Consider the following 22639-nt stretch of genomic DNA (forward strand, 5'->3'; position numbering starts at 1 on the left):
CCGCTAACTAATGGTGTGGGTAGTTAACCCCCGCTAAATTTTAATGGCTCGTCATTTCAGCTCCGCCTAAAGTATAACCCCTAATAAATAGCGTGGTTTGTATTCCAGTTACGGAACAAATTATCTTTAGAATGGTTTATAAATGATGAAAATCAGCTGAGAAATAAAAAAGTAGATTAAGTTTGAAATGACCCCAAAATAATATTGTTTTAATGGGGGCAGAGTAGCCCCTTAAGGGTCGAAGGTTGTTTTTATGTACTGTAACACAACGATCTGCCAACACATTTATTTGAAGGAAAAATCAAACATTTAAAACAACCAGGTGGGGATGCTGAAAAGTACTGTTCCTTTTTACTGTCCAGCAGCTGAAAACAGTGGGAGCTCAGTGACCTATCAGCTAACCACCATCACCTCATTATAAATTTTAACAGCCGTATCCAACATCACTGAAAGCATACTCCTATTAAAGGATGAAGGTATGTATTCTTGTAGGGGCAACTTACTTTTCATGCTCCTTTCTCAACCACCTTAAAACTTCATCTGCAAATTCTGTATCATACAGCATATCTCCTATTAGCAGGACGTCAAACATCTCACAGCAAGATCCAATTAGATTCACTGTCGACAAATCATCAATTTTGATTTTGTTTTTAATACCATTCAACAAAACAGCTTCAGTGGCAACTGAAAAAAATAAAAAATTTAAATTTATAACACTAACAGATTATCACTTATGAATAAAAAAATAAACTATTTCAAGACTATCTTGACCTATAATATAGTTAAAAGAATCTTTTAGTTATATTCTATAAGATTTTCAAGAAACATCCAGTACAAAATATTAATGATCCAATCTTTATTTCAAATATAACAAATATTTCAATGAATTTGTATATTTTATAACTATATAAACCTGACCCCTTTAATAGGGGTAAGAATTCAGCACAGCTGGAAAGACCATTAAATTTTTAATTATGTGTTTGTAGTTGCTGTCGGGTGGAGGGTAAACCTGCCCACCTGGCAGTCAGTAAAGCTCTAACTTTTGACCTTAAACCTAGGGATGGTCAAAGTTGGAAGTGAAACTTAAAGGAATCAGGATTGTATTTTTAGGAAAAATACAAATTACTTTTAAAATTTGAGATCTGTTCTTCCTCTAATACAAACAATCACCCTTTAATGGGAGACTTACCCTTAGGAGGGAAGAAACCCCAGAACCAAACATGGCTGGTTCACTTTCCCAGGATTGTCAAGGCACTCGGTCCTGTAAAATAACCAAAGCATCAACCTCTTAATGACCTGGGCATGAAGATATCATAGGTATTACAGGTGTTAGGCTAGGTTCCTAACAGTTGACTTATAGATGGTCAAGCAGAAATCTATATTATGTGTAGAGGATATGCTGTCTGAATGCATGATCTTTTATAATTAATAGGTTTGCATACATTAAGCCAGGCTATTCGTGTATGTGCAGGCAAAGGAAAAATGAGAGATCCAGTGTAGAGCTCAAAGGACCAACTAAACCTCTAGTGGTAGTATCTCAAAGGGTGCCTGCTGCTGCCTTGGCCAAACCAATTTATTATCATTATTATTATTATTATTATTAAAAGGTAATAATTCAACTAGCCCAATGAGTTAAGCCCAAGTCTTAAACAGCTGGCCTGATTAAATTTGGGAGAAAAAAAATATTGTTTACATTAAAGCTAATAAATAAAAAAATAAAATATATAGTACAGTAATACCTCGACATAGAAGTGTCCCAACATACAAGAAATTTGAGATACAAGGAAAGTTTCAAGCAAATTTTTGCCCCGAGATGAGAAAAATTTGAGGTATGAGGATAAGAGACGGTTCCCTATGCGGCTACTAGGTGGCCAAGTGTGCGAGAGGCTGCTCACGAGGACAGCATCACACGCTCTTTCCCGTCATCTCCATCGCGTAAAGTTATCTCCGAGCATCGGCTGTAATGTTTGCATTTTTTACATTTTTTTTTGCGTTAATCAGTACAGAATTAAGTGAATAAGCAATGGGTCCAAAGCAAGCAAGTGCAAACAAGGGTAGTGAAAAGAAAAAGCGTATGATGATAATCGAGGTAAAGCATGAAATAATCGAAAAACATGAGAGTGGTGTACAAGTGACTGAGCTGGCTCGCCAATATGAGAGAAGTACATCAACAATATGTACCATCCTCAAGCAGGAGGATGCTATAAAGAGCACCGAGCCTTCCAAGGACTAACCATCCTTTCCAAGCTGCGCAGTGACATTCATGACGAGATGGAGAGGCTTCTTTTTGTCATCATAAGAGACGGTTCCCTATGCGGCTACTAGGTGGCCAAGTGTGCGAGAGGCTGCTCACGAGGACAGCATCACACGCTCTTTCCCGTCATCTCCATCGCGTAAAGTTATCTCCGAGCATCGGCTGTAATGTTTGCATTTTTTACATTTTTTTTGCGTTAATCAGTACAGAATTAAGTGAATAAGCAATGGGTCCAAAGCAAGCAAGTGCAAACAAGGGTAGTGAAAAGAAAAAGCGTATGATGATAATCGAGGTAAAGCATGAAATAATCGAAAAACATGAGAGTGTTGTACAAGTGACTGAGCTGGCTCGCCAATATGAGAGAAGTACATCAACAATATGTACCATCCTCAAACAGATGGATGCTATAAGGAGCACCGAGCCTTCCAAGGACTAACCATCCTTTCCAAGCTGCGCAGTGACATTCATGACGAGATGGAGAGGCTTCTTTTAATATGGATAAAGGAGAAACATTTGGCAGGAGATAGCGTGACCGAGACGATCATCTGTGAAAAGGCCAGCAGAATCTACGATGACTTGAAAGGAAAGCAAGCAGCTGAGAGAGGGGAGACTTCAACGCCAGTGGAAACCTTCAAAGCCAGTCGTGGCTGGTTGGATAATTTAAAAAACTGGCTGGGATGCACTTAGTTATGAGGCATGGGGAAGCAGCGAGATCTGACTTGAAAGCCGCGGCGGACTACGTCAAAACCTTTGCCTCAGTTATCGCAGAACAAGGATACATCCCCCAACAAGTGTTCAACTGCGATGAAACTGGCCTTTTCTGGATGAAGATGCCCAGGAGGACATTCATAACGGCAGAGGAGAAGAGACTACCGGGTTTATGGCCCATGAAGGACCGGTTAACTCTAGCCTTGTACTTGTGTGCCAATGCCAGTGGTGATTGTAAGGTCAGGACACTGCTGGTGTACCACTCAGAAAATCCACGTGCTTTCAAGAGACAAAGGATCTTGAAAGAAAAACTGCAAGTGATGCGGCGCGCTAATGCTAATGCTTGGGTTACGCGCAATTTCTTCACAGAATGGGATAATCTGTGCTTTGGTCTGGCAGTCAAAAAATATTTGGCCGAGAAAAGCCTGCCAATGAAATGTCTCCTGGTCCTTGACAATGCCCCTGGTCCTCGACAATGCCCCTGGTCCTCGACAATGCCCCTGGTCACCCTCCTGGTCTCGAAGAGGAAATTCTTGATGAGTACAGGTTCATCAAGTCCTTTATCTCCCGCCCAACACGTCGTCACTCCTCCAGCCCATGGACCAAGTAATTTCCAACTTTAAAAAACTGTACACAAAGCATTTGTTTAAGAAATGCTTTGATGTCACAGACAACACCAATCTCACCCTTCTTTAATTTTGGAAGGAACATTTCAATATTGTCCATTGCTTAAAAATTATTGACGATGCATGGCAGGGTGTCACACGAAGAATTCTTCATTCAGCATGGAAGAAATTGTGGCCAGCTTCTGTCGCTGAGAGGGACTTTGAAGGGTTTGATACGCCGCCAGACCCTGATGAATCCGAACCTATTGTGGTGGATGAAATCGTGTCTCTTGGAAAGTCCATGGGGCTGGAGGTAGATGAGGCTGACGTGAACGACCTCATCGAGGAGCATCAGGAAGAGCTCACGACACAGGAATTGATTGAGCTCCAGGAGATGCAACATACAGAGGTGTTGCAGGAGCTCAGTAGCGAGGAGGAGGTGCAAGAGAAGGACCACCTTTCTTTGAAGGAAATCATGTTATTTTTATTAATAAAATAAATTTTTGAATATACTTACCCGATAATCATGTAGCTGTCAACTCCGTTGCCCGACAGAATTCTATGGAGGGATACGCCAGCTATCACAATACTAGAAGGGGGTGTACTTACCAGCGCCACCTGTGGCCAGGTACTCAATCATCTGTTGTTGACACCTCCTCAATTATTCCTCGGTCCACTGGTTCTCTCTGGGGAGGAAAGGGAGGGTCGATTAAATCATGATTATCGGGTAAGTATATTCAAAAATTTATTTTATTAATAAAAATAACATTTTTCAATATTAAACTTACCCGATAATCATGTAGCTGATTCACACCCAGGGAGGTGGGTGAAAACCAGTGTACATGATTAAAGGATAGCTAAGTATCCCAAATTTCATATAACAGTTATCTCAAATAACAATGAAATAATAAGTACCTGGTAAGGAAGTCGAATAGAACCGTTACTCTGCCTTTTATTTAAAGTTCGTCTTCCTTACTGAGCGCAGCGTTCCTCTTGGAGGCTGAATCAACCCAAAGGTGCCAAAGTACAAGGGGTTGCAACCCTACTAAAGGACCTCTACCAAACCTTTAACCCAGGCGCTTCTCAAGAATGAATAGACCACCCGCCAAATCCAAGGATGCGGAAGGCTTCTTAGCCTACCGTAACAACCATAAAAACAACAATAAAAGTATTCAAGAGAAAGGTTAAAAAGGTTATGGGATTAAGGGAATGTAGTGGCTGAGCCCTCACCTACTACTGCACTCGCTGCTACGAATGGTCCCAGGGTGTAGCAGTTCTCGTAAAGAGACTGGACATCTTTCAGATAAAATGATGCAAACACTGACTTGCTCCTCCAATAGGTTGCATCCATAATGCTCTGCAGAGAACGGTTTTTATTAAAGGCCAACGAAGTAGCTACAGCTCTTACTTCGTGGGTCCTTACCTTCAGCAATGCAAGGTCTTCCTCCTTTAAGAGAGAATGTGCTTCTCTGATCAGAAGCCTTATATAGTACGAAAGCCCATTCTTGGACATGGGTCTCGAGGGTTTCTTGATGGCACACCATAAGGCTTCTGACTGTCCTCGAATAGGTTTAGACCTCTTCAGATAATATTTGAGAGCTCTGACAGGGCAAAGAACTCTCTCTAGTTCGTTACCTACCATGTTGGAGAGGCTAGGTATTTCGAACGATCTAGGCCAAGGACGTGAAGGAAGCTCGTTCTTTGCTAGGAATCCAAGCTGAAAAGAACATGTAGCTGATTCGGTTGTGAAACCAATGTTCTTGCTGAAGGCATGAACCTCACTGACTCTCTTAGCTGTTGCAAGGCAAACGAGAAAAGCAGTCTTGAGGGTAAGATCCTTAAAGGAAGCTGACTGGAGAGGTTCGAACCTAGATGTCATAAGGAACCTTAAGACTACGTCCAGATTCCAGCCTGGAGTGGAAAGACGACGTTCTTTAGACGTCTCAAAAGACTTGAGAATGTCTTGAAGGTCCTTGTTGGAAGACAGGTCCAAACCCCTGTGGCGGAGGACTGAGGCCAACATGCTCCTATACCCTTTAATCGTAGATGTTGAAAGGGATCTCTCATTCCTAAGATGAAGAAGGAAGTCAGCTATTTGGATCACAGAGGTATTGGTAGAGGATATTGAATTGGCTCTACACCAGCTTCGGAAGACCTCCCACTTAGACTGGTAGACTCTACGAGTGGAAATTCTTCTAGCTCTGGCAATCGCACTGGCTGCCTCCTTCGAAAAGCCTCTAGCTCTAGCGAATCTTTCGACAGTCTGAAGGCAGTCAGTCGAAGAGCGTGGAGGTTTGGGTGCAACCTGTCTACGTGTGGTTGACGTAGAAGGTCCACTCTTAGAGGTAGAGTCCTGGGGAAGTCGACTAGCCATTGAAGTACCTCTGTGTACCATTCTCTTGCAGGCCAAAGGGGAGCAACCAGCGTCAGCCGTGTCCCTTCGTGCGAGACGAATTTCTGCAGAACTTTGTTTATAATCTTGAACGGAGGGAATGCGTACAGGTCGAGATGGGACCAGTTCAGAAGAAAAGCATCTACATGAACCGCTGCAGGGTCTGGAACAGGGGAACAATAAAGCGGAAGTCTCTAGGTGATGGAGGTGGCAAACAGGTCTATGGTAGGTTGACCCCACAACGTCCAAAGTCTGTTGCACACACTCTTGTGGAGGGTCCATTCCGTGGGAATGACCTGATTCCTTCTGCTGAGGCGATCCGCTGAAACATTCATATCGCCCTGGATGAACCTCGTGACCAGTGTGAGGTTTAGACCTCTTGACCAAATGAGGAGGTCCCTTGCGATCTCGTAAAGGCTCCTCGAATGGGTCCCTCCTTGCTTGGAGATGTAAGCCAAGGCTGTGGTGTTGTCTGAATTCACCTCCACCACTTTGCCTAGCAGGAGGGACTTGAAGTTCAACAGGGCAAGATGGACTGCTAACAGTTCCTTGCAGTTGATGTGGAGTAATCCTTGTTCCTTGTTCCATACTCCTGAGCATTCCCGTCCGTCCAAGGTCGCACCCCAGCCCGAGTCCGATGCATCCGAGAAGAGATGAAGATGGGGGGTCTGGATGGCCAATGATAGACCCTCCTTGAGAAGAAGATTGTGCTTCCACCACCGGAGAGTGGTCTTCATCTCTTGGTTGATAGGGATAGAGACTGCTTCTAGAGTCGAGCCCTTGTCCCAATGAGCTGCAAGATGGAATTGAAGAGGGCGGAGGTGGAGTCTCCCTAGCTCGACAAACAGGGCCAGAGATGAGAGGGTCCCTGTGAGACTCATCCACTGTCTCACTGAGCAATTGCTCCTCTTCAGCATGCTCATGATGCACTCTAGGGCTTGGTTTATCCTGGGGGCCGATGGAAAAGCCCGAAAATCCCGACTCTGAATCTCCATTCCCAGGTACACAATGGATTGGGAGGGAATGAGTTGAGATTTCTCTATATTGACTAATAGACCTAGGTCTCTGATTAGATCTAAAGTCCAAGAGAGGTTCTCCAGACAACGACGACTCGTGGAGGCTCTCAACAGCCAGTCGTCTAGGTAGAGGGAGGCTCTGATGTTCGATAAGTGCAGGAATTTCGCTACATTCCTCATCAGATGAGTAAAGACCATAGGAGCTGTGCTTAGGCCAAAACACAGGGCTTGGAACTGATAGACAACCTTTCCGAAAACGAATCTCAGGAAAGGTTGGGAGTCTGGATGAATGGGAACGTGAAAGTATGCATCTTTCAAGTCCAACGAGACCATCCAGTCCTCCTGTCTGACCGCTGCTAAGACCGACTTGGTCGTCTCCATTGTGAACGTCTGCTTGGTGACATACTCGTTGAGAGAGCTGACGTCCAGCACCGGTCTCCAACCTCCTGTCTTTTTGGCCACAAGAAAGAGACGGTTGTAGAAGCCCGGGGATTGATGGTCCCGGACTATAACCACTGCCTTCTTCTGCGCAAGTAGCGACACCTCCTGTTGCAATGCTAGCCTCTTGTCCTCTTCTTTGCAGTTGGGAGAGAGGTTGATGGGCGATGTGGTCAGAGGCGGTTTGAGGCAGAATGGAATCCTGTAACCGTACCTCAGCCAACTGACAGACTGTGCGTCTGCACCTCTCTTCTCCCAGGCTTGCCAGAAGATCTTGAGCCTGGCTCCTACTGTTGTCTGGAGAATCTGAGAGTCAGTGCTTTCCCTTAGATGTCCTGGGTCCTTTCCTAGACTTGCCCCTTTGAGAGTCTGGACGGGAGCTTCCTCGGCTGGGGGCTCTACCACGAAAGGGCGGTATGAACCTAGTGGCCGGGGTATCAGCCACTGGAGAGCGATAAGTCTTGGGGACAGAGGTGGTAACCTTAGACTTACGAGCCGATGAGGCTACAAGATCGTGCGTGTCCTTCTGTATCAGGGCAGCCGACAAGTCCTTAACTAGCTCCTCGGGAAAGAGGAACTTTGAGAGTGGAGCAAAAAGGAGCTGTGACCGCTGGCACGGTGTAATGCTGGCTGAGAGGAAGGTACACAGTTGTTCCCTTTTCTTCAACACCCCTGATACAAATAACGACGCTAGCTCACCCGATCCATCCCTGATAGCCTTATCCATGCAGGACATAATTAGCATGGCAGAGTCTTTGTCCGCAGGAGATGTTTTCTTGCTGAGGGCTCCCAGGCACCAGTCGAGAAAGTTGAACATTTCGAAAGCTCTGAACAACCCTTTCAGAAGATGATCCAGGTCTGAGAAGGTCCAACAAACCTTCGAGCGTCTCATCGCAGTCCTCCTAGGCGAGTCCACCAGACTTGAGAAGTCAGCCTGGGCAGAGGCAGGAACTCCCAAGCCTGGTGCTTCCCCTGTGGCATACCAAACGCAACCTTTCGAAGCGAGCTTCGTTGGAGGGAACATGAAGGAAGTCTTGCCCAGGTGTTGTTTAGACTGAAGCCACTCCCCTAAGGTCCTTAAGGCCCTCTTGGAGGATCTAGCTAGGACAAGCTTAGTATAGCTCGACTTAGCTTGTTGTACGCCTAGCGAAAACTCAGATGGAGGAGAGCGGGGAACAGCAGAGACGAAGTGGTCAGGGTAAAGCTCCCTGAGTAGAGCCAAGACCTTTCTAAAATCAATAGACAATGGAGAAAGCTTAGACTCCTCCACGTCTGATGAGGGATCAAGATGTGCCTCCTCATCATCCGACACTTCATCAGCAGAAGGTAGCGAAGCAAAAGGACCAGAATGCTGAACCGCAGAGTCAGAACGGGTAGGAACAACAACAGAGGTTTCCTCAACTTGAGGGAAAACCTGAGGTTCAGACTGCATAGGTTGAACAACAGTCGGAGCAGAAGGCAGGTGCAAGGGTGAAGGAGGTTGACTCCTAGCAAGAGTTGCACCCAAGGATTGCACCAGCTGAGCGGAGGACGGAGGCGGAGTAGTCCGTTCCTGTTCCTGAGAGATGAGTGGAGCATGAGAAGGTTGAGGCTGCGCAGAACAAGGTAAAGTTCTAGCAAGCTGAGGCTCCTGAGGCGCAAGTCCATGGTGTAGATGAGCTTGCCTAGATGAGGGTTGAACTCGGTGCAGCGCTGGTTGAGCAGACAGACTCACGGAGGGGAGAGGTTGTTGTACCCCAACCGAGAGTTGCACCACTGGTGGAGCAGCAAGGGGAGGAGGAGGAAGAGTGTAACTCTCCTGATCCCAAAGCAAGGGTTGCTTTAAAGAAGGTTGAGGCTGAACAACACTGTGAACAGCAAACTCCGAAAGTGGTTCAACATCGTACGCCTGGCAGATGGTGCTGCGACCAGGCGGAGCAGGTGCAGGCTGGGCGAGCACAGGCGGAGCAGGTGCAGGCTGGGCGAGCACAGGTGCAGCGAGAACAGGTGGAGGGAGTGCAGGCGGTGCAACCCTCTCAGCCCGACACTCACGCATCAAGTCCGAAAGCTGAACTTGCATGGACTGAAGCAGGGTCCACTTGGGGTCGGCAGAAACGATAACAGACTGAGGTAAAGTCACAGTTGGGGTCTGTATAGGCAGAATCTTACTCCTCTTGGGCGGAGTACAGTCGACCGATGACAGAGGCGAGTCGGAGCTGAGCCAATGACTACAACCTGGCTGAGCACTCGCTGACTGAACTCTACGTTTAAGCGGTCTCGAGACCTGAGACCAACGTTTCTTCCTTGCATGAAGATCAGCGGACGAGAAGACGGGCTCAATCGTCTGCAGGTGGGAGTGACGGTCTAAGGAAGACACGCCCGCAACCACCGAGGATAATTCTGTGCGCCTAACAAGGCCTGTCGAACCCTTAAGCCCTTCGACATTGCTTCTCCCCTGGGCATGGGAGCTTGCAAGAGGTCCCGGACTGGGAGGACGACTGGCTCGCACAGAAAAATCCTCACGCACCACACTGGCACCACTAGCACTTGGCACTGCACAGACACTAGCACTCGTCACAGCACTGGCACTATTTCCACCCACTGCACTCTTGACCTTCAGTTCTTTAACCTCGGCCATCAGAGACTTATGGTCACTTACCACTGATTCTACTTTATCTCCTAAAGCCTGAATAGCACGCAAAACAGTTGACATATCAGGCGGAGGGCACACAGTAGGTTCGGGGGTAGCCACTACAGGGGTAGGAAAAGGTAGGGGATCATGAGGTGAGGAAAACATAGAAGAGTGAGAAGAACTTCTCCTAACTCTAGTTCTCTCTAACTTGGATGAATATTTTAAAAGACGTACAAAATCCAATTCCGAAAGTCCGGCGCACTCCTCACACCGATTTTCTAACAGACAGGGCCTGTCCCTACAGTCAGAACAAGCGGTGTGAGGATCTACCGAGACCTTCGGAATACGCCTATTGCAAGACCTACATCGTCTATGGGAGGGAGCTTGCGAAACGTCAGACATCTTGTTTCAAAGAGTAAGTCAAAGGGTGATCCAAAAACAAGCAAAAATTCATTAACCGTTAATCAGAGTTTATATAAAAGCTAACTAGCTAATATAAAAAGGATTCCAGTATGAGACAGCCGTTAATCTAAGAGAATACTTCACCAAATATCCATGAATAAACTCGAAGACCATGAGCGTATCCCAGAACGTCTAGCCGGAAGCACGACAGAGGAATAATTGAGGAGGTGTCAACAACAAATGATTGAGTACCTGGCCACAGGTGGCGCTGGTAAGTACACCCCCTTCTAGTATTGTGATAGCTGGCGTATCCCTCCATAGAATTCTGTCGGGCAACGGAGTTGACAGCTACATGATTATCGGGTAAGTTTAATATTGAAAAAGAGACATGTTAGCGAAGTGGCAGGAGTTTTCTGATTTTATGGAAATGAGGCACCTGGACAAGTTGGCGTGTGGTTGTAAGTTAGCCTTTTGTCACGACACGCCATGAATATCACTGCTCAGCTAGGAAAGGATGGTTAGTACTTTGGTAGGCTTGGTGCTCTTTATAGCATCCTTCTGCTTGAGGATGGTACATATTGTTGATGTACTCCTCTCATATTGGCAAGCCAGCTCAGTCACTTGTACACCACTCTCATGTTTTTCCATTATTTCATGCTTTATCTCAATTGTTATCATACGCTTTTTCTTTTGACTACCCTTGTTTGCACTTGCTTGCTTTGGACCCATTGCTTATTCACTTAATTCTGTACTGATTAACGCAAAAAACATGTAAAAAATGCAAACACTACAGCCGATATCGCTAATAAACTGGCCAGGGTAGGAATCTGAAGGCCAAATTTTTTTTCAGGAGAATAGTTACACATGCCAACATGAGAATACCGTCACTCCTTTGGTCCAAACATTATTGGGTAATTAGCCAGACCAACACAGCTTCCACAATTAGTTTTGAAAAAAACTCCAATTCCAGCAATGGTATCCCTTTCCAAAAATCTAGACTGTGAAAATGGGGAGAGGTTGGACAGCAAGGTTGGAAACAATTTATAAAATATGGAGGGTGAAATAATATTTAGCAATATTAAAAGTATGAGAAATTTAGAGTCAAACAGGAAAAAATTGCTACCAAATTTGAGAGCCCTCTTCTCCATCACAAGGCTTCAACACAGAAATGACACTATTTTGTGTTAAAGCCAAATGACTAAGTCGAAGCATTAACTCATTAAGAGGGATGGTAGCTCCAAAAAAGAACTCAATCTTTAAAGGGCATCAATCGATGACCAAGATCGTACCTGAAAACGGTGCCGTGGTCGCCTCACCTAGTTTATAGCAATCCCGAATGAGTGCAACTAAGTCAATCACAGAAGATTCTGTCTCAGCGTCCTTTGCTTCTGTTGGTATCAGGCCAAGGTCTGGTACCTGTGGGTAAAAGAATTATGATTACCCTCATACCTTGCGTGGGTAGAGGGTTTGGCAGACTCCTGGAAACCTACTCCTTCATCATGAAAATGAGCATAAGGGCAAGGGTGAAAGGTACTGAGGCGAAAGGCACGGGGATAATGGGCATAAGGTTGACGGGGATCAGCCTGGTATCACTGACATCACACCTCCATTCACTCGGGTCAGCACTCAATCTATTGGCACTGGGACAAGGGTGCTAAAGTAGTGTTAGTTACCGACTCCCTCAAATCATTATTACTAAAAGAGGATATCAGACCAGTGAATCACGCTCAACTCTTACATATCTGACCATTTCCCTCACAAAAACATATCTCACTGATGCAGATCAGAGTTCTCCCTGTTACTGCTGCATACTACCAAGCAATCTAAACCAGTGCTGTAATCACAGAAGCCTCAGCAATAGGTGAACTTGATGAGGAGAGAAGAAGCTATAAAGCTTGTTCAGCATTATCTTAGGAATTGCCAAGGATGACACCGGAGAAGACAAAACTACTTCCTCCTCAAAGCATAAGCCTGCCACAAAATGGAAGGCAACAATCTGCACTCGGAAAATAGTGATGCTTGTAAACAGTCATACCCACTACATAAAAGTGTACACAGTGTGTGGAACTACCACTGGTCCTACCGTAAACCAGTTGCAAAGTCCACACTTTACCCCACACTTACACAACTCTTGTTTCATATCCATGATGAATCGATCTATTGACCATTTAATTCTGAAAGAAAATTAAATACTGCAGATCAAAGCCTTTGGATAGATCACAACAGTATGTCTGTACTCATTGCTGCCAAAGATGAAACGAGTGTGTCACCGATAGGAAGGTAGGCGGGGCTATTCACCAACGTCCACTACCTGTCATTAAATATTTATTTTGTTGAAAAACTCAACTTACACTAAAGACATTCCCTATCTTAAACAACAAAATATTTGTATATATGTAGGAACAAAATGCTACTGCTTTATACATTTTGCCTTACTAGGATCAATGTCATTAAAAGTAACATGCCCTGCTCCAGATATCTTTGCTGCTAGTCCACTTGCCCCACAGCCTGTGCCAAAATCAAGTATTTTTCTTCCTTTTACAGCATCTCTATTATCAAATAGGTACCTGAAAAACACGAGAACAAATGGCCTTAGATACTTTATGCATGTAACATGAGTACAAAACAACTTTAAAAGGACAAATTTTAAAGTAATTTGTATTTTCCTAAAAATACAAACCTTGAGCTCTTTATTTGGGAGTATACTTTTGGAGAAGCTGGAAGACTAGCCCTAAGAATTTTAGCGAGGTATAACAACCGCACCGCTAGTTAGTTGGGGGGGTAGAGGGTAGTACTGGCTACCATGCTCACACACACGCCTGTGTTTTATCGTCGCTTTTGATTGCAGGTAGGACTTGCAGGGGGATAGGTGCTGACGTGACAAATTTGTATTAAAAGCTCAAGGTTTGTATGATTAGGAAAAATAAAAATGACTAAATTTTTCATTTGTTTCATCCTTATTACAAACCCTTTTGATTTTTATTAGGGAAGACTCACCCTAAGGTGAGTGTTAGTCTTAACTAACTTCATGGTTTTTGACCCGGGGTGTAAATTTATAGATATAGAGGAATCACCCTGACACCTAGCTACACTTCCGTGCATGTGCAAGCATTATCAACCAGTATGATTGTGTGATAACTAAGCACTCTGACTTGACCAGGTAGGCATTCTTAGAATCCTAGGACTTCCTTGAACAAACCAATGGACATTGCCCAATTCCCATCTCTCCTCTAGTCGGTTACACAAGAGAAATGGCATAACCTGCAGACAGCGGAGGTCAGCTTGCAGTGTAGCATAGGTGCTGTGCCCCAAGCGAGGGGGAAAATGAAAGAAAGAAGATGCCAGTCCCTCCTATCATTAATCCTAGACTTAATCTGGGGTAACGTCTGCCCTCCACCATCTGCTACTTGTCCATTAAGAAGTTTGAGGTGTTTAAACCGTTTGTTGTGCAGCCACCACAGGTCCGATGGAGAATGTCTCTATGTTCCAGAGGGTTACGTCTTGCAGGTAATGGGGGGTTGAAGGTCGTCTGACACTTCCAAACGTCTGCTTGAAGAACCTGCACCACAGAGTAATTTTCTTGAATGCTAGGGACGTATTAATGCCCCTAACGTTGTAAGTTCTAGGTTTCCGCGTCTGCGGAAGAGAATCTGGATTTAAGGCTAAGTCTACGACCTCGCGAATCCATGCTGAGCTCGTATTCTTTGTCATTTTCCTTTTAACCTTCCCTGTGCTAACAAACAATCTGCTCAATCGGGTACAAGCTCCTGAAGGTCATTTGAGGTAACACCTAAGAGCCCTCACTGGGCATGGTAGCAATTGATCTGGGTTGTCGGTTACGTTATAGAGACTCTCAATCTGGAAAGGCCCAAATCAAAGGTCCACTACTGCCGCATTATGGGTCTTGGCGATAAACTCAGGGACGAAGCTGAGCATTATCTGTTCCAATCACCTTAAATGGAAGATGTCGTAGGAAAGACCATGAAGTTTGCTTACTGCCTTGGCTGAGGCCCGAGCTAGCAGGAACACCGCTTTAGGAGTTGAATGAAGATCTGATGCCCGACGTAACAGTTAGTACGGAGCTCCTTTGAGCAATCATAGTACTCGTATACAAACTAATTTCCTTTGGAGGTGGTCTAACTTCCAGCATTTCAACGATCAGGAAATATTAACTCCTTTCAGTCTAAATGCAAGGCTTAAGGCTTAGCGATACCCTCTCAATGCCGAGACTGAGAGGAGTCTTCCTTTTCGAAGGTACAGGAGATACCCGCTATCACTGGGATAGTGGCTTTGAGAGAAGAGATGCTCCTTCCACGAGAACAACCACAGAAGACTGCCCACTTTGCCTGGTATACTGCCGATGAAGATTCCCAGAGGTAATAAGACATCCTTTCGCAACCTCTCTCTCTTTACAAGCTCTAGGCGTAAAGACGTAGGGATTCTACGGCTTTGTTATAAATCTTTACGTGTGGGTGTCAGAGTAGATCGTGGCGTGGAGGGCGTTCTCTCGTGAACTCTGTGAGAAGATGTAGAAGGTCCGGGAACCATTCTACATGGTACCATAGCAGAGCTACAAGGGTCATTGATAGGCTGCTGGATGCTCTTACCTTGTTGAGTAGTCTTCTCATTAGGCAAAACAGGGAGAAACTTATAGACATCTATGCTGTCCCACTGTTGTTGAAAAGCATCTTGCCAAAGTGCTTGGGGATCCAGCATTGGAGAACAGTACAGCGGGAGCTTGTTGTTCAGTGATGTTACAAACAGATCCACCATCAGGGAACCCCACAAAGTCAGGACTCTGTTGACTACTTGATGATTCAAAGACCACTCGGAGCCCACTATCCCAGTCGCTCTGCTCAGGTTGCCTGCGAGCACATTCCTCTTGCCTGGGATGATGCAAGCTGATAGGAACACTGAGTTGTCTTCTGACCATTTTAGTATCTCCCCAGGTGCATAGGTGCTGTGAAAAGGTACCTTATTGTTTGTTTATATATGTCACTACCGTAGTGTCGTTGCTCATCAATACCATGGAGTGATCCGACAAGAGCTGATTGACTGATTCTGAGATATTATTTGGCATTATAACAGCAATGGTCATTGATGCCAACAAATTTAGTTAACAATTATTATATATTTATTTCAAATCATGATTAAATCTTATTAAGTAAACTAGTCTCCGCAATAAACTTAAAATGGCAATCAACATTGCATTCAGGTCTGAAAACTTGAAATAGCACATAAATGCCACTGATATCCATGTAATTATGAAATTGGTGCAATCTCTTGGTCAAGTAACTTGGACACTCAACTAATACCGCTTAACAGTCAATGGTACCAGGCATTAGTCACAGAATGGCTGATGTTCTCCACTCATCAAAAAGCTGTGCGTCAAACTGGTGTGACCAATTCTCATTTGGCACAAAACCAATTCTCTTGATCTTTACATGTCAAAATATGTTCCTGGGTGAGATGGCTTGACAATATAACCCATTTTCTGTAAGTATAGAATGAATTATGGGGTACATATCTTTTGCAGGTACCATAGAGTCATTTCCTCTAGACCTACAAACTGCCTCCTTTGCCAGAGAGTCCGCTTTCTCATTTCACTTTATATCAATATTACCAGGAACCCACCAAAATTTATTATTCTTACCTCTATTTCCAAGTAGATAGGGTCATTCAAGAATTTCTTTTATTATTGGATGCAATGAATTAAAGTGGTTCATTGCCATCAATACACTTATGGAGTTGCAAAAATAACACAATCTTTATGAGGTAGCTGAAAGATTTCCTTGACTGCCATTAAAATAGCATGGCATTCAGCTGTAAAAATGGATGCCTGATTAGGTAATCTAACACTTTGATTAAAATTTGGAAAACATACTGTACCTCACATCCAACGCCAGTGCTGGATTTGGATCCATCCGTCAAAATGAAAACAGAGTCTTCTTTGGATGTTTTTTGTTGGAGGGCCAGAAAGGCTGCCCTCATTTCTAGGAGGTCTCTGTGGCGATGTCGCTCGGACACGGGGCCAGAGTCCCCACCCCCTTCTTTTGATGCATCTGTGACGATCATCAATTCCAGAAGGGGAAAGAAGATCTAACCCCCCTGAGGAGGTTGGTATCTAATGCCCAACACCTCAGGTTTCTCTTTTGCTTCTTGGACCCTGAAGGTTCAGTGGGTCCTTGCTGGGTCCAACTGGACTTAAGCTGCCACTGCGTAGTTGTCCATTGGTCACCTTGAGCTCCAAAGCGGATAAGTGGCCTATTAGACGGAGTCACCAATGTGCTGGTAGCAAGAAGGGGCTTACCATCTTCTTTAGTCTTTCTATTCTGCTCTCGGACGGATAGACTTTGCCTAGTCTGGTGTCTAGGCCTGTCTGACTATGTCTGTCATCTCCATCCTGAATGAAGTTTGTTGAACAAACTTGTTCAGAGAGGAGAAGTTAATAACTGGTCTCCAGCCTCCAGGAGTCTTCTCTACAAGAAAGAGTCAACAGTAGAGGCCTGGAGACCCCTATTGTCGAGCATGCTCTGCTTTCCTTCCTTGGAGAACAGGTGGTAGCGAGATAGCATTCCCTTGCTTGTGACCATGTGTTGTAATAACGCGTTGTTGATGTAAGGCCTAAGTTTGGATGTTTATGTGACAGCTCTGGATAAAGTATGTCGCCGTCAGCAAGAGAAACTCTCGCTCACACATCAACCAGCGGATGGGTACACGACAGTGCGTACAGCTTTCTCGCCAAACTGTGATCTACTCTGCTATGAGGATCACAAACTGGCGTTGGCGAACACACTGGTTCGTGAGGATCGTCGTCGGCGAGTGCTTCCAGGATTACCTGTTTACGCGTCGATACCTGTTAACACATCTAAGTTACTTGCGGGACACTCGTTAGTACTCCCGCAAGAGTTTTGGCGAGTGAGCCTGTGCAATCCAGCATTAGGATTTGCTACAAGGACTATTTGAGTCATGTTGGTTGGAGAGAGATGAGTCTGCAGAACTTGACAGCGAGGCATCACAGCTGCATCCAGCCCAAGTGCTACCTAGTCGTCTCGTTTCGATGAACCTCGCTCCAACAGGATAGATCGGAGCATATACGAATTCATGACTCTTTCCATCAGCCCGCACAGAGGAGACCAATCAGGAGAAGACCTAACTTGCGAACTAGAGAGGTGGTACCCCCTTTGAGAGGGACAGCTTGATGCTTCAGACTTCGCAAACTCTCTGCAGGCCGAGCGTTTTCAGGTTGAGGGAAAGTGTCATCGTCATTGCACTAGCAAGCAAGACTGAGGTCAAGTTCTGGATTGGCCGCATTAACCATCCCGACGGAGAACTCTGAGGAGTGCTGGATCGAAGCTGCTTTTACACAAGTACCAAGGTTGCCCGTTCAAGCAGTGACAAAGCAGCCGAGGGTACAGAACCAGGTAGGGGCACCAGAGACACAGCTAGTGTGTTAACTTTAGTCTCCAGGAAGAAGACCAAGGTCAACCTCTGAGGAAGCACTTCCTCTGTGCCCCTGACTGGATCAACTCCATCGACTAGCTATAGCCTTGTGAACATGAAAATATTCGTGAGCATATAGCTAACGAAGCGATGAGCTCTACCGGTAAAAGGGACTTCCCCACCCTTGGATGGGACAAGTGTACTTGTAAGCAAATACAGGTGTGCTGTCGTTCGAACACGTAAGCATGAGTAGATTCCATTCCTTAGGAAATTGAGGGTTACAAAAATAACCTCAAAGGATTATATCCTAGGAGACCGTTGTTCTTTGAGGACATGACAGAGTAAGGGAGATCACCAGTTATCAGAGACCAAAGCCATTTGAGTGTTGTGATGCATTCATTAACCCGTAGAGAGGAGAAGTCCCAGATATTACAGTCGGCCCTCCTTTATTGCAGGTTCTTTTTTTGCGGTTTCAGTTTCACACGACCAAGAACAACGAAATACCTATTAAATAAAAATTCTCATATTCGCGATAAAATTCACGTTGCATGATTATTTCAAGTAGCCCACGCTCCTTTACACTAGGAGTGCTTTGTGCCACTACCTATCTCTCTGTACAGTGTACAGTGATCCCTCGCCGCCACTACGCGGTTCGACTATTACGGACTCAGTGCATTGAGGGTTTTTTTTTTATAGAAAAATAAAAATTAAAAAATACCGCCGTATTGCGGAAAGCAGCCACGTTTCATCTTGATGTGCGAAAGAAACGCCTTCCCGGGCTGCCAGACAAGGAGAGCAGTTTGCTCTTATACCCACTGGAAGTCAGACAAGGCATGTGATTGGTTACCGGCGCTAGATCGACGAATCAGAGCACGAGTGGTTGTATCCCGTGAGCTGATTGGCTGCGCATTATCGCATCCTTTCCTAGCATCTTCCCTTGGTGTATCCCGCCGCTCCGCCACTCTCTCGTTCAAGCTGTACTGTACTCTTACAAGGGTCTCGCATTCGTAGTGTTCTGTGATTTATTTAACTTTTGCAAAGCCATTAAAATGCTTGCTAAGCGCCATGCCCCTATGAAAGATTCCTTTATTGAGCCGAAGAGGAGGGGGAAGATAATGACAATCATTGAAAAGGTAAAACTTTTAGATACATTGAAGAAAGGCAGAGGTTATGCCGCGGTGGCACACCATTGTAGCATGAACGTATCTACTCTGCACTATATAACGAAACATCCACAGCACTGCGACAATAACGTTTAACAAAGAAGCAAACGTTTGGTAACGCCGCATAATAAGCGAATTGTTAACATGGAAGCTGCATTAGCCTTGTGGATTGCAGATTGTAGGAAAAAAAATGTGAGCTTGGATACTAATATGATCAGAACAAAAGCCAAGTCTCTCTTTAATCAAATCTTGCCCGATGATGACAACAAAGAAGAAGAAGCCGATGAAGATAATGCTGACGAACCACAGCGTACTAGCACTATGACGAGTGATTTTCCGCCTCGAGGACAAGGCTTTACAAACAGCAAAAGCTGGTTCGCAAAGTTTCAAAAGCGTGCTTTTATATGGCGAGGCTGCCTCTACCGACACCAATGCTGCTCGTCGTTACGTGGGGGCTGAATTTCCAAAAATGATCAAGGATGGCCAGTACCTCCACAAATAAGTTTTCATCATGGACAAGATAGGTCTTTTTTTGGAAGAGAATGCCATCACGTACATTCCTCTTATAGGATGAAGTGCACAGACCAGGCTACAAGGAGCACAAGGACTGAGTCACACTTGTGTGGTAATGCTATAGGCCTTGAAAAATAAAATTGAGGCTATGCTCCTCATCTATTGGCTGAATAGTGCAAAGGCCTGGATAACTAAAGCCCTGACAGCCGACTGGTTCATTCACTGCTTTGTTCCCGAGGTAAAGCTGTATCTGGCTGAGAAGGGCCTCCCTTTCAAGGTCCTTCTCTTGATGGACTGTGCAGGAGGCCATGCAACAGACCTGCCGTATGATCGGGTGCAGGTCGAGTTTCTGTCCCCTAACATCACAGCGCTTATACAGCCGATGGATCAAGGGGTCATTCGTGTATTTAAGGCACTTTACACTCGTGCCACGATGAGGGCCTCATCGCGGCAGTTGACGACGATGACAATGATTAAGACGACAAAGAAGGCTTCACCTTGAAAAAGTACTGGCGCAAGTACAACATTGCGTCATGTTTGACTAACTTGCAGTAAGCATTGTAAGAAATGAAAACAGAAACCATTAGTTCAAGTTGGAAGAAATTAAGCCCTGCTGCTGTTCATGCTTACATAAGCTTCCCTCCTGAGGAAATCCATCATTCGGCAGTGGAGAAGGCAGTGTCACTGGCCTGCATAATTAAAGGTGAAAGTTTCGCTGACATGACGGAAGAAGACTTGAACAGCCTTATCGAGGCCCATTCAGACCCGCTGACAGAGGAAGACCTCCTTGAAATGACAAAGTCAGCAAGTGAAGAAGAGCAAGACGAAGAGATGAATAAGACTGGCCTTACTCTGGAGAACCTGCAAGAAATATGCAACATGGCAAGGGCATTGCAACGCTTTGCATAAGAAGTCGATGAGAACATGGTTCGAGCTGTCGAATTTTGCAACCGTGTTTATGGGGTTATGGCATTATACAAGGGTATTTTGCAACAAAAGAAAAAGCAACGACAGCAACTACCCACCACCATGTTCTTGACAAAGTTGAAAAAACCAGCTACACCGTCAGCGCCTTCAGCAGAAGAGCCTTCGGGTGAATCTCGACCATCTACGAGTGGAGTGGGAGCCGCTGTGCCTCTCACAAGCAGAAGACGAAGACCCAGCGCTGATATCTGATGATGATTAGGTGCTTCCAGAATTGCTTTAAAGGCCTCATTATACCTGTACAGTAACACCAACATCATCATTCATCATCACATTCATCGTCATCAGCCTTATCATCGTCACCGCCTTTATCGTCGTCATTACCGCTGAAAATACCACTGTCATTAGTGAAAATACCACTGTCATTAGTGAATAATATCATATCCTGAGAGAGAGAGAGAGAGAGAGAGAGAGAGAGAGAGAGAGGGGAGGGGGTGCATGTGTGTGAGAATGGTTTTCATGCAGTAATTAAAAACTGTAGATTTAAGTAAAATATACGAGAGAGTTAATGTATATTATTAGTAGATTTATTACTGTACTGTAATGATTTTATACTTTAAATACAATAGATTTAAGCATAATTTACTGTATATAAAGCATATATATAAATACAGTATTTTAAACATTCCTGTACCCCCACACACACAAAAATTACAGGGGAGGGTACAAATCCTACTTCATGGATTTTTACCTATCGCGGGGGTCTCCGGTCCACATTAACCGCGATAAACAAGGGATCACTTTATATATGCATTTACTGTGGTTAAAAATTACAGTTATATTTGAAATAAACCCCGGTTTTGATTAAATTGGTGTTTCACTTAACTGTATCCAATAATAATGTATGAAATATTCATATTCTAGTACTGTATCATATTTATAATTAGAAATAGAGCGAATTATAATCCTAGGCGTTGTTTACATTCAAATTAGCTGATCAACCTTGAGTAACCTGATGTCAACCTCAATTTCTGGATCAAATAACTCCCTTATTATTAAGGGATGCTACCAAAGGATATTTCATATTTATTAAAAGAAACAATTATTGCTTGATCCATCATTTTCCAATATACTAATTTCAATAGTTTTATTTGAAATACATTTCTTGTGTTTTATTTACTTGTACTGTTCAGATGAATTGCATAACGTTAACCGGAGTTTCATTCATGTTGCCGGTGCAAGATATTTTATAGTTTTTAGCTCTGTGGTGCTTGATTATAAAGCTTAGGAAATTATTAAATTATTTATTATGGCTCTACCAGAGAGTATCCAATAGAGACTTTGCAAAGAAGCAAAGATTTCATTTGTGTGTGAGAGAGAGAGAGAGAGAGAGAGAGAGAGAGATAATACTGTAATGAGATATAAATGTATATGAAAATTATGAGAGCTTGTAACACATGGGTGCTTATGTAAAATATATTAATTATATATAGTAGATGTTTTGAATAAGTTAAGAAATAGTATAAACAATATTCTTTGTTATTGATTTGTATGGGTATCAGCTGATCTCATCACAGCACCCAAAATACTTTGATTGTTAAAATACACCCAAAATTTAAAACAAAAGTACAGAACTGTTTTATTAAAGCACAATAAACTATTTAAATAATTGGAATTTTTGAGAATGCAATAATGCTTCCAAAATGAAATCAGATATTTAAAGCTATGATTTGAGAGAGAGAGAGAGAGAGAGAGAGAGAGAGAGAGAGAGAGAGAGAGAGAGAGAGAGATGTGTGTGTGTGTGTGTGTGTGTTACAAGGATTTTTGATGTATCAAAGACGTTTTAGTCCATCCGCAGAGAGACTCTTCGCTCTTTAGTAGAGCGATTTACTTTAAGCATTTAGAGAGTTCTTGTGATCTTGTCTAACTTAATCTTAAACTAGTTTACCATGTTACTGTTTACTACATCTGCTGGAAGTCTATTCCAAGTATTTTCTATTTTGTATGTAAAGAAATTGCCACATTGAGAGGTGTATCTTTTCAATTCCAGTTTGTATCTGTTACCTCTGGACTGATTTGAGCTAAGCGTGAACAGATTGTTGTAATCTACATTTGTTATTCCTTTAAGAATTTTGAATGCCTCTATTAACTGTCCCCTTAGTTGTCGAGT

The 22639-nt window shown here is 44.0% G+C and overlaps 1 protein-coding gene across 2 annotated transcripts in view; it reads right to left on the reverse strand.

The window, feature by feature from the left end:
• The window catches only part of LOC137625906 (electron transfer flavoprotein beta subunit lysine methyltransferase-like), a 77301-nt gene that overhangs the window by 11617 nt on the left and 43045 nt on the right, over positions 1 to 22639 (reverse strand). For both annotated transcript variants that reach the window (XM_068356881.1, XM_068356882.1), the window contains 2 exons: positions 12863 to 12993; positions 504 to 684 (listed from right to left, as the gene is read on the reverse strand). In XM_068356881.1, coding sequence (XP_068212982.1) covers positions 504 to 684; positions 12863 to 12993 — 312 coding nt within the window. The remainder of the gene's footprint in view (positions 1 to 503; positions 685 to 12862; positions 12994 to 22639) is intronic.

Source organism: Palaemon carinicauda, chromosome 33, assembly GCF_036898095.1.
Source record: "Palaemon carinicauda isolate YSFRI2023 chromosome 33, ASM3689809v2, whole genome shotgun sequence".
Taxonomy (NCBI): Eukaryota; Metazoa; Arthropoda; class Malacostraca; order Decapoda; family Palaemonidae; genus Palaemon; species Palaemon carinicauda.